The sequence below is a fragment of the Lingula anatina genome, chromosome 7, assembly GCF_051362555.1.
Source record: "Lingula anatina isolate TDL-2025a chromosome 7, LinAna3.0, whole genome shotgun sequence".
In the NCBI taxonomy this organism is placed as follows: domain Eukaryota; kingdom Metazoa; phylum Brachiopoda; class Lingulata; order Lingulida; family Lingulidae; genus Lingula; species Lingula anatina.
In genome coordinates this window covers 19,668,626-19,681,359 of record NC_141773.1, presented here as the reverse complement: position 1 = coordinate 19,681,359, position 12,734 = coordinate 19,668,626, and the positions used below count along the sequence as shown (strand labels likewise).

General features: G+C 36.4%; 1 protein-coding gene across 12 annotated transcripts in view; it reads right to left on the bottom strand.

The window, feature by feature from the left end:
• LOC106154614 (rho guanine nucleotide exchange factor 11) overlaps window positions 1–12,734 on the bottom strand; it is a 91,483-nt gene that overhangs the window by 9,966 nt on the left and 68,783 nt on the right. For all 12 annotated transcript variants that reach the window (XM_087017803.1, XM_087017796.1, XM_087017797.1 and 9 more), the window contains 11 exons: window positions 11,066–11,179; window positions 10,549–10,750; window positions 10,019–10,105; window positions 9,170–9,318; window positions 8,603–8,743; window positions 8,015–8,094; window positions 7,457–7,582; window positions 7,164–7,281; window positions 6,641–6,813; window positions 6,206–6,446; window positions 5,717–5,804 (listed from right to left, as the gene is read on the bottom strand). In XM_087017803.1, coding sequence (XP_086873929.1) covers window positions 5,717–5,804; window positions 6,206–6,446; window positions 6,641–6,813; window positions 7,164–7,281; window positions 7,457–7,582; window positions 8,015–8,094; window positions 8,603–8,743; window positions 9,170–9,318; window positions 10,019–10,105; window positions 10,549–10,750; window positions 11,066–11,179 — 1,519 coding nt within the window. The remainder of the gene's footprint in view (window positions 1–5,716; window positions 5,805–6,205; window positions 6,447–6,640; window positions 6,814–7,163; window positions 7,282–7,456; window positions 7,583–8,014; window positions 8,095–8,602; window positions 8,744–9,169; window positions 9,319–10,018; window positions 10,106–10,548; window positions 10,751–11,065; window positions 11,180–12,734) is intronic.

Genomic DNA, 12,734 nt, shown 5'->3' with positions numbered 1-12,734 from the left:
CCCTTTTATCAGAGCTGCATCAGGCATTTATCTCCACTTGAAGAAGCTCTGAGAAAACAAAATGAAAAAAATATTGAGGACATGGTCTATGTTGAAGTGGACAATAACGTAAATCCTTTCAATGTACTTCTAGTCATCTTTTCCAAGACAACTGCGCAAATACAAAAAGGTACGCTGCTTAACTTGCCATAAATAACCTTGTGACTTGTCATAAGGTAAAGGTATGCATGTGTTCCTCCCATCAACCCACCCCACTAAGTCTTCACAACAGCTAATGTCATATGAATAGTCATAAAATTACACTGTTAATGTCACAGCAGAGCACTGTCACAGACATTCCACTGTCTACAACAATGTAGTTATCTTCAAGCTTGTTCACATCTGATCTAACTTAGAGTGGAGTATAACATAAATGACATCAAGTTGCCTGAATCACACAGGCCTTTAGGATATTTTGATATGACGTGAAGCAGTCTTATTGTCTGTTGAAATATATTTGCTTACTTTCAGTACAAATTTAGTTTGCTTATAAGGTGTTTCCATGTCAAAACAAGTAGAAACTGAATAATGGTGACACATACATAGACAACCACATACATACACAGAGAAATGGGTTTCACTAGGGCAAGGGGGGGAGGGGGGAGGTGGGGATGAGGTTCTTTTTGTAGCTCCAAGTTACCAGGACCCAAGCTATCAGGCACAACAACACACAGTGACCCAAAATCAACCCTTTTCTTTTGTTAGTGTCATTTCAAAATGATTTTCAAAAGTGAAAATCTTGTCGGGACAGGACATAAAGACTAAATCACTCAACAACAAACCTGTATGATGTAAATGACTACAAATATTTCTGATCAATATTTATCCCTTTTCTCAACAACTGACTTTCTCGAACAAATGACCCGTGTCCTCCGACTGTACACCACCCGACCTTATTGACCAGGAATGACATAATTTCTTCTATCCCCCTCCTGAAGGCTGAACAACTGCTACCACATCAACAGCATGCATTGATTCCAGGTCCCTGACAAGAAGTATTTAGTCACCTACAAAGCAGTTAGCTGGGAAATTGGAAAGCTAATTCAGTAATGAGTCTAATTTAGGATCTCCCATTACATATAGCGCCATGATTATGGTATCTGCTGACACAGACACCGGCATAATATGGCAACCCTACACTACCACAGTATATAGCCATAGAGCTCATGATAATTCTCTCTCTTCACATATACACACACACTAAAAGTGACACCACCAATCCTAATAGGACTCACTTATATATCCCGCTGTGTCGATGAGACTTATCCGGGCGAGCAGAAGCCATTACTTCCCTCCCAGTCTCACAATCTCCTACAACAAAAATATCCTAGTCCATACACTACTGTTCAATCCTTCAGCATCTAGATCTCAATGGAAGAAGACTCCAGTGCTCATCATAACCATCACCATCATCATAATCTCCGTGTTCCTCCACTCCTGTCTGTGGTCCAGGCCTATGTGATGTGATGTGCCTTCATAAGTATCCAGTGTCCTGGTGGCACAGCCAGTGTGTTATGTACCATATGACACCAGCAGTAGTTGTAGACCAGGTGGGACCTGCCACTGACACACTTCCTTTTACTGCTGCTCAGTCACAGGTCATACCGCTGTTACTTATACACCCTCTGGGGCCCCAGGACCTCACATGGATTGTCTACAGCTATTGGGGGGAGCTCTGAGAAGAACTTCATCAGCTGTGTTATGTTGTAAGAATTCAGTATTTTTTTCTTGGAGGTAGAAAACTATTTCAATATTTAGCTGTTGATTGAAGAAACAAATTACTTTCTTCTTGTTGGGGAGCTGCTATGACAAGTTTTTTCTTCCTGCTGTTGGGGCACTCAGGTCATGGGTGTTGCAAATACATATTCTGGGGCCAAGGACTTAGCATGTATTGTTATGGTAATGGGGAGAGGGGGGTGTACGTGAGTTATTCATACTTTGACTACAGTTGCACAGTCACAATGCCCTTCCATGTATTACGAATAGCAATGGGATACATATTAGGAATAATTTTATGTCACACAATTTTATTTATTCATGTTCTGGGTTACTAGCTGGAAATGGGCTGTAAATTGTTAATAAGTCATAAATCCTCCCTATTCATGTTCAGGGTTATTGGAAATGAAAATGTAATAAAGCTACTGTAACAGCAAATGGATAATTTTATCATTTTACATCATATCCTTTTTTTTAACCATGTCCTGGTTTACTATAGCCTTAGGTTTTGTCATATATCATAAATCATGACTAATTCTCTCTAAAAGTCCACCCATGTACAATGATATTTTAGATCTGTGTATTATTAGGCATTCAAGCATGCAAGAAAGTGGACCATTACCAGTTCCACCTCAGTGCATACCCATGTGTACTGACATACGTGAAATGTAATGTTTTTATATTAAATGCACACTGTCAGTAACTGCTTTACAAGTTATGCAACAATAAGCAAAATCATGTGCTAGATTATTAGCCATTTGAAATGTATGTAAGGTTATTGTGTTCACAAACCATAATCAAGCCCTCCTTTTCATTTTTCTATAGAAAAAAGCCCATAGTTGTTTTTCCTTTATGCTGAATGTGATGTCTTTAGACATCGGTGTCATGCAAGCATGCTCTAAATGGATGACCAAATACTTTCAGAATGAAGATACTGTTCTTTTCTTTTTAATTGTCTTAGAGCCTGCCCCTTACCTGTATATGTTTTAGGGAACAATCTACTTATATATATGTTTTCATATATGCAACAACAATGCTTGTATATCTTATCAAATCTCACAGGTCACTGACATCAATGAAAAAAAAATTAATTAACAAAATATAAAATAAATGAAATAATTAAAAATCAATAAAAAAGAAAAAAAGTTCTTTGTGTTAATAATGCATATTTGGGCATTAAAATCCAAGTCCTGGGTAAAATGGATGGCTGGAAATAACCAACAGAAACCAAGACCAGATTTGGAATTTCCTGGACTAAATATAAGGCACTCTATGATATAGAAAAGGATGAGATGAAGTCACAGGTCATTGCATTTACCCATAAAGATATTATGGCATTTAACTGTTCTATATATATTTTCTTTCATTATGTTAAATAGCATTCTAGAGAGGAAGTCTTGCATTTTCATATTTGGATTTTGTGGTGAGGTATTTTGGTTCAATATTATTGTAAGAATGGGAATGGAAGAGGGGGATTTCCCTTAGTCCTCTGTGTGTTTGTGTGTTAAATTTAAGCCTCCCCCCTCCCCTATCCAAAGGAATTAAGTATATTCTCCTTTCATGAACTAAGCCATATACTATGCCATGCGGTAGGTGAATTCAGCAGAATCAGACAGCCCAACAAGAAGGATCATACTGAGATGGATCGCCCCATCTCCAAGGTAAACGCGACATTAGACCCTAATGTTTAACTTGAACTGAGGATTGATAGAATTTACAGAGGAAGTCTGTGACTGGAGATTTGTCTTATTCACCCATGTTCTGGCTCTCAAGGAATTTTCCTTGTTTATTAATAATCTAGTCAGAAAGAGAGAGAGAAAGAGAAAGGTGGGAGATGGAGGAGGGGCTAATTTTATACTTGGTCCGACCCTCCTGTGAGATGTGTTTTATTTATACATGGTCTGGCCCTCATGATAATAATGTATACTGAAAGTCACATATTGCACTCTTGTGCAATATCAGATATTTATAAATCACTTATACTTTGAATGGAGAACTATGGACCTTTAAGGCAAAAAAGGGCTGGTTTGTTTACTAGCTACAAAGGTCACAATGTAATCAGCCCTGTTCAAACAATATGCTGTTAAGTTGATATTCAGTTTGAGCTAGGCCTGATGTAAACGTAGCTCAGAAGATTTGTTCAGGATACACTCAAAGAATGTTTGTATATGCATGTTTTTGATAAAAAAAAATTTTAAGGTTTTTTAAAAGAAACAAAATATTTGGAAACTAGACTCCTAACCTCTGCCAATGCAGCTCAATATATTCACAATACACAGTAACAAATTGTAATTTTTTGTAACTAGTCCACACTTTCTAAAAATTCGATCAAAATTTCTTTAACTTTTTGCTATTGCTAAGAGACAAACAAACAAACAAACTGGACTGAAACAGAATTGAACATTCAAGTACTTGCCAGACCTTCATTGCCATTCCCATATGTGTATTTATTTAGCTTATTGCCATGATCAACTGACCGCAGAAACCACTGACCTCTACATAACTTACCAGTACAATGGGCAATATACCATCTGAATAGCCAACAGTCTGACCACTTGGCCTCCCCCCCCCCCCCCCTCCCCCATCTACATATATGGTAGTATGGGACAGACTTCCCTTGCAAAGGGTGCTCATTACTATGTATCTTTGTGTAATCCTTTTCATTGTGCCTTTTCAAAGTGACAATGCAAGATGTTCCAGTTTGTTTTTAATATGATTTTATTTTCAATGTACTTTTTTAGGCTAGCCATCGAAGATGTCAAAAAAGGCACTACTTTGTCACACTACTTTTAGACTCAGTCTGGCTGAAAAATTTATCTCGAGTTTTTCAGTTGTTAGTCAGAGGGCCCATCTGACCCTGATGCTAATAAGAGAATCCCTGTCTATGTTTTTTTATCTGGTAACACAACTCCAAGAAACCAAACATTTTTCAATATTTGGAAGAAGACAAATTCATGGCAAAGCTTTTTGTCTTGGTTCTTAACGTATGGGAATCCATCTTCAACATTAACACATAAAAAAGTTGCGAAAGACCTGCCTGTGAGGGCACAATTTATATTTTTTACCATCACTAATAAAAATATACCAGTCTCTATATCTATCTTGTGTGTGACTTGTGTCTTCAATCTGGTTCACAAGTAAAAAGTTTTCCTTTCAAACCACTGTGATGCAAAAGCTATCACTTTCCAATTAATCTTACAGGAACTAAGTTAAAAATACCAGTGTATACATTCCTATATTGGGAATCACCAGTTTCCTTTCCTAATTCACCTTTTCTTGTCTTTCATTTCCACTGATTCAATATCATTCATTATTCGGAGAAAAAATGAGATTTGCATTCAAATCATTCATATCCTTTATCACATTTCTGGCATATTCTTATTAATAAGAATCACAGGCTATAAATCTTCACTGCAATATCATTCTACTAAATTAATTGCATTTGTCAAATAGAAACATAATTTTCCATGGAAATGAAACTTGGGACAGAACACTTCCTTATTTCGTCAATCTTTCCTTAAGTGTGACCACTGGTATGTTGACCACGTATCCACCATTATTACGTCATGTTTTTGCCTTATGTATGCAGATGTGGTTTACGTCACAAATACAGCATTTCCTTCTTATTCTAATTACTTTCAAGGACTTGCAACAGTGCTGCCATCTTATGGTCAATTTCTGTTTCAATGTGATTGGCCAATAGTCTGTTGACGAGCATGTTAATTACAGATAAAACAAACCCTCAGGTTACAATACTTCACTAAACTCAGTAATCTTGACATAGCTTGAACACTATGGGATTTCAAAACTTGTTTTTTTAGTTCAATGAAAATTGGAGTTAAATAATGTTAAAATTAATTTCTGCTAGTACTAAAATTGAAATCTGTTATAATAATTGACAGTATAACTAAGCCACACAGCCATGCAGAAAAAAAAGAGTAAAATAAAAACATATTCTTACTTTTTCTTTTCTTCTGCTGTCATGGCGGCCAGTTCGTAGATCTGTGGACCTACAGCAGACGTGCTCACCAGGAAAAACGCTTTCTTATCTGAAATAAGCAAAAACAGTTAAAACACAACATTTTTACATGGAGTTTGTGGTTGAAACAGCCAAAACATGCATAAATTTTAGAAGTTACTTTAGGAAATTTAGCCCATAGGAATACACAACATGACATACAAGTGGTTCCAAAAAGAGAGTGTCATAAAACACAATGTGCACACTGTCACATCTAAAACACCGTCACAGCAAAAACAGACATGTTTAAACACAGTCTCACTTATGACATTATCAAATCAAACACTTTGTAATATCTAGTGCACTGTCACACTCAACACACTGTCACACCCAACACACTGTTACAACTGACTCACAGTAACACAATAAACGCTGTCACAACAAACACAATGGCACACCCCAATGGCACAACTAACACAATATCACACTGACCTGTAGCTACATTCCTAGTGAGCAGGTTGGTCAGCTTGATGATGGGACTGTGAGTGAATTTGGTGTCCTCTTTGCCCACTACCATACTGTGACATTTGAGGACTAACTTTTCATCTTGTTTTTGCAGTAGCATAAGAATGTCATTTAATAAAACTGCATGTAAGTCTATTGACTTTGTCCTATTCACTCTCCACGTGAGTGAGCCATCATAGATTAGTGTATAGTTTGTTAAGTCAATATTCTGAAAGGAAGAAACAAGTCTTGTGATCTTTATAATGAAATACATGTTGCGAGCATAATTATGCAAGATGTTTCCACATTATTAGCATAGTCTGGTTGTAAACCTTGCATCATTTACATAGCATTTTAAGTATTCTGTGTGTGTGTGTGTGTGTGTGTGAGAGAGAGAGAGAGAGAGAGGGAGAGACTACTTACTTTATATTCTTGTAGAACAGCATAGTTATCCATTGCCTTCCTGTCAATACGTTTGGCCAAATCGAGAAGCTTTTGATGGTTCTCAAAATCAGCCATTGTCTTATTAACATGTGTAAGAATATCTTTACTTAATTTTAAAGCTTTTTGTAGCTTTTCCTGATCTTCATCATTTACTGTAACATAAAAAAATATATATTTTATTTAATTTAGAATCATAAGGTATAGGTTCAATTATCAGCGAGACTTAAACATGTATTTCTGTTGTCTAACGCAAAACAAATGCTTTAATGCCATAACATGAACCACTATTCTATTGTAATTCCAATAAAAAAAAAAAATAAATAAATAAAATAACAACAAAATGGCCACAAATTAATTATGAATATAATATATATATTATTAAAGGAAAAAATCAATGGCATTTTATAGACTTTTTCTTCAAAAAATAAAAATAAAATAAAAAAAAAAAAAAAAGAGACCCAGTCTTTTATAGTACACTATTGTGGATCAAAAGCACACTCACCAGAAGTATGCTTCATTAAATTTTCAATGAGAAGAGGATATTTGGTCAGTCTCTGCATTTGCTGTGGAATAAGCGACTGTAATTCTAACCTACGGCATTGAGGGTGAGCCTCTGCCTCCTGAAAAATAAATAAATAAATAAATAAATTAAAAATTGAATTAATTTTTTAAAAACATTTATTAATTAATAATTATTTTGGCATGTAAAACACTATGGAAAAAGTTGTTAATTTTCCAATTAACACTTTTTCATTTACTAATTAACTTGCAGAATAAACCATTCATGCCACTTACTATTAAAAAACTAGCTAGTTTCTGGTCCTTCCGCCTGCGGTTTTTAAATGTATCTAAAGCATAGGACTGTTTTTGGCAGAATGTGGCGACTTCCTCTTGGAACTCCTTCCCAGCTTCTCCCTCAAACTAGAAATAAGATAAGGCAATTTTTTTTCTTTGTCTCTTGTATGATGATGACAGAAATAGTTCACTGTTTCTGAAGACAATACACAAGTTTTTATCAATGAGACATGACATTTCAATCTTTCATGGTAGACTTACTAACTTGTCAAGTCCTATTTGGAAAAGATGTACCTTTTTATCAAAGAAATATGTTTCTATATGATTCAAGACCCAGTTTCCATTCATATGTCTTTTTGATTTACCCATGTATCAAATCAATTTACAAAATTACTAAAGATTAATCACCTCTGGAAAAACAAATAATGCAGAAAGACAGCCAGCCAGCCAGCCAGCCAGACAGGCATAAAAGAGAGAAGAAAGAAAAAGAAATAAAAATTAAATTCTGATTTAAATGTAACTGGTTACAATCACATCTCTTGTCAGTGGTGGACTTACCCTGGACAACAATATGTCCCCTACAGCTTTCACCAGGGGGTGTTCCTTAGCAATGGCCCGCATCTTATTGTTTAATTCACCTGAAAATCAAAAGCATTCTGTGCATTTAACAGAATTCTCCATAAGGTCCTAAATTATATTAAGCATCCTGTTGAAGTATATATGTTAATTAAAGTTTTTGTATATAAAACTGGACTTTAAAGTGTAACAAAAGATATGATGATGCATATTTATGGTGGCAAATTGTTTTTTTTTTTCTGTGACGTCAAATCAAAAAGTCTGGTTATTACTTCTAGGAAATCAAACTTAACAAAGCCACACAAGGAAAAGCATTGCTAAGGAAGTCTTGAAGCATTACAACTTAACACAACTGCCATTACCTATCTACCTTAATTAATACAAAAATGTTTTGAGATAATTCTATACATTATTTATGCCAATTATAAGATGAATAGGATATAAAGTACATAACGTATTCTTCACCTAAGAAAAAAAAAATCATAATATTACAAAAAAAAAAAAAAAAAATGTTAAAAAATATTAACATCTTGCATGTTAAAAGAAACATAATCTGACCACCACACTTACAGTGCAGCTCTATGACTCTAGGCAGGTTCACAAAGAGTAGATTGGCGAGGTCTGCAAATCCTGCATTAATCATAGGCACTCTGAATACCCTCTCCATTACCTTCAGATTCCTCACGTGAGCACGCTCCGTGTAGAACAGCTCTGCAAAAGGGGGCAAAAAGCTAATTATTTGTTGTATTGAAGTAAAGATTATCCCCTAAAGGCACACAGAACTTAGAACATTATATATTACAGGAAAAAGAAAATATAGTTTTCTTGAAAATGTCATCTCTTTTCCCTTGAACTCCAAGTTAAAATATATCATGGGAATCTTTCAAAAAGTCAAATGTACTTTCTTTTCCTTTGAACTTCAAGGTATGATATAAATATGATATAAATCTTCCAAAAGGTCAAATTCCCATCTCCCATGTGTAACACTGCTTGCCATAGGTCACAAATTTCATCCCAAAAGTGTAACATTGCTTGCCATTGGTAAAAAATCCATATTCCCATGTGTAACACTGCTTGCCATTGGTAAAAAAATCCCCATCCCCCAAGTGAAACACTGCCTGCCATAAGAGTTCTCACCATTCATAACTTCCTGTCTCTTCCTCTCCTTTGGTTTCAGCTTCTTATACATCTCCCTGGGCACCAACTTCTCCAGTGGAGGCATGGACGTCTCCACGTCAAAGTCGCTGTCATGTTCCCCACTTGTAGGTTCCACGGTCAAGTCATCACTAGAATACAGAGGTGGATCTGATTATACATGATGAATAGCATGCTGTCTTTTATTACCTAACAGCTTAGAAAGCTGATGACATGAAATAAATTTAACAAGAGGTTTCACTCCATTTATATGAAAAATAATCACTGATGTGCCACCTGGAGACATTAACACAAATATAAAAACTACAGACATTGCATTATGTCTATAACAACAGGTGCAAGGAAATGCATGGAAAAGTCAAATGAATGGTCTTCCATTTTCCTTTATTCACTGTTGGATTCTTGGAAGATACAGCATCGCAGGCTCTCATCATTTCTCAGTGACAAACTTCATGTGTTAAACTTCAGCTGGAAGAGCTGTCCACTGTACTGGCAAATGTGGTGGATGTGACATGAAAGTCCAAGGTAAGCTTGGTGTGACAGTGATTTACATTTGTCAATGTGTTAGGTGTGAAAATATCTGGGTGTGACTGTGCCCTGGATGTCAAAGTGTGTTACTTGAGACAGTGTTCTGCAATTGACCAATTGTTGGATGTGACAGTGTGTCAGATGTGACATTGTCCTCTATGTGACAGTGTGTTAAGTATGACACTGCTGAGGATCATGACAATGTGTTAGGTGAGACAGCATCCTGGATGTGACAGTGTGTTAGGTGTGCCAGTCTGCTGTGTATGCCATTGCACTGTATATGAGTGTGTTGGCTGCACCTACCTTCTCTGGGACAGACTTGAGCTAGAAGAGCTATCCACTGTACCAGCCAGGGCAGTCTTCAGGGCATCTTCATCCTTGTCCACATCACTGTAAACATTAAAACACAATGCAAATATTAGCAAAAAAATAATCATCCTATAGTAATCATCCTATATGAACATATATTTATACAAATAGGTGAATTTATGCATGAGAATTTAACAAAGTGTTTTCAAATAAACTGCGCCAATGAGCAGTTAAGTTTTAACTAGTACACAATAAATGTGTAGCCAAATATTATTTATCTTGATTCATTCTAATTACCAATGGTACTTGCACATAAAATACATGACGGAACAAATATTATGAAAAACACATATATCAACTAGCAAAGGTAACATACTAGTGTTATAACACAGTGTTCAATTACCGCCTCTCATTTTCTTTCATTTCTTTCACATCTATCTTGTGAAATTGTGCACATACTCAGAATACCCCCCAATCATCCAGGTACAAACCACTCTGGCTACACTGTTTCTATGGCAACATACCTCTTGGTCTGCCTCCTCTTAATTGCACTACTGAAGGGCCTGCCCCTCAGACTTTCCGACCTCTTCACCTCCGTAGTTTTCTCGGCCTCACCATCAGCCTTGGTAAATGCTGCCGTGGTAGCTGAGGAGTTAGCCTCTGGTTCTGGCGGACTCTCAAACTTTTGTATAACACGCTTGACATACTTGTTGTCTTGTGCAGCAGCTGAAGGGATAGACATTATACTTCTATATATTTATATTTTTAATTAGACAATGTAGACATATGATTTTACTGAATACAAGGTTCATACATTTTACATTTCCTTTTGACTGAACAGATAAAATGCTTAAACGAAATTATAATTGTGTACTCCACAAAAATTGAACAATAATGATAATGATGCTGCTGCTGATAATAATAATAATAATAATAATAATAATAATAATAATAATAATAATAATAAAGTGTACAATTCAGTCAACATTCTCTCTGCTCCTCTATGCTGGTGATCACAGCACTACACTGTGGTAGACGTACCTAAATCTGGCTCCTCCTCTTTCTTCCCAGCCTGTATGTAGAACGCCGTCCTGGAGGATGCAGCACTGGGGCTCACCGTCTCGTCCTCGGGGCCCGGTGTTTTGGGGGGAACAACTGCAATTAAACAACAGGGGAACCATTAGACCTGTACCAATTGTGCCAAACAGTCTTGGACTTGGGGCTATGTAATCTCTTCCAAGTTCAAAATGTGTGTCTACCAAAAAATGATTAAAAGATCTTATAGAAAACTAATAACTACAGGTTCAGTTTTCCCACTTCTGCTTTTGTCATTAAAGCAACTGGGGAGACTAAAATACCAGTGAAGAGAATATCATGAAACCTTATTCAAAATATCATAAAACTGAACAAAAATAAGACAATTAATTTTCCCATGTAAAAATCTTTCCTCTGAAATGCGTCACAAGACCTCACCTAAAAGTACCACATGTAAAACAATAACCAACACAAAGAAGGTCTTAGTTATGTTACGCCACATTCAGAACAGAGGACTAACTAGTCCGCAGGTCAAATATAGCGACCCACTAAAAAGCTTGCCGTCTAATTCCCTAATAGACACTGAAGAGATTCCCCAAGGGGAAGTATTCAAGTGGGTCGGCCATATTCGATCTGAGGACTTGTAAGTCCACTGTTCTGAATGTGGCCTTACACACTTTGGGTCAGCAGTCAAGGCAGCCATTACAGACAGCACTTTCTGTTTTGTATCTGTCCCTAAATCTACAACAATGTTAATGTAATACAAGTGGCATGTGATAGCAGTGCAATGTTATCTCTGGTCCAAGGTGAACACTCTGGCTACATGCTGATATGCAGATCTGATAAGCCAAGTACTGTCTTTTGTCTATATCACCCACAGTAATATGATTAGGAAATCAGGGGAACTACCTCAGGAGAGAACAATCAGACAGGAAGCCCTTTAAAATTCCTATTCATTTGGACTCATCCCAGCCTTAAATTCAATATGTTACTCTTGGTTTATTAATGACATTATTAACAAAGTTTGAGATTTTATAAGGCTGTTACCAGGGCTTCTAGGTAATGATACACTGGCACCTTGGCGTAGTGACATTAAAACAATGCTGTGTTTTTGATAAAAGTTGCCATCATATCCTCATTTCAAACCATAACAGGATGCATTTGGATTATTTAAGATATTGAATTAAATGCACACAATCTCAGGACTTCAGTCCTCACTTTTAAAGGTTAACCATTGTCTGGTTTTCAACAACTAAAAGAGTAAATAAATTAAAAAAAAAGATAATATTAATAAAACATAAACATTAAGGCTTATAATACAGCCTATGCTTTTCAAATACCTCGTGCTCAAAATGAGTTAGAAATAGGGACATTTTTAAGAAGACAAACTAATTATACTCAACTTATCACCCATTTCTAACCAAAACATAATAAATAGCATTCCTTTCTCCCTTCATATCTGCATACTAACCCCACCCAATTATGTGCCCACTCATTTCCCCATTAACGTCAGTCTGCCTTCATTCTCTCTGTCTCTCCCTCCCTATCCTACACGTGTATGCCTAACTGGGCATACCTTGATCTTCCCCTATAGAGTGTGCCAAGTGTGAAACCACTGAAAATCTAGCAGGCACTCATGCAAGCCGAACTCTGCCAGGGCAACCTGATTCTCATT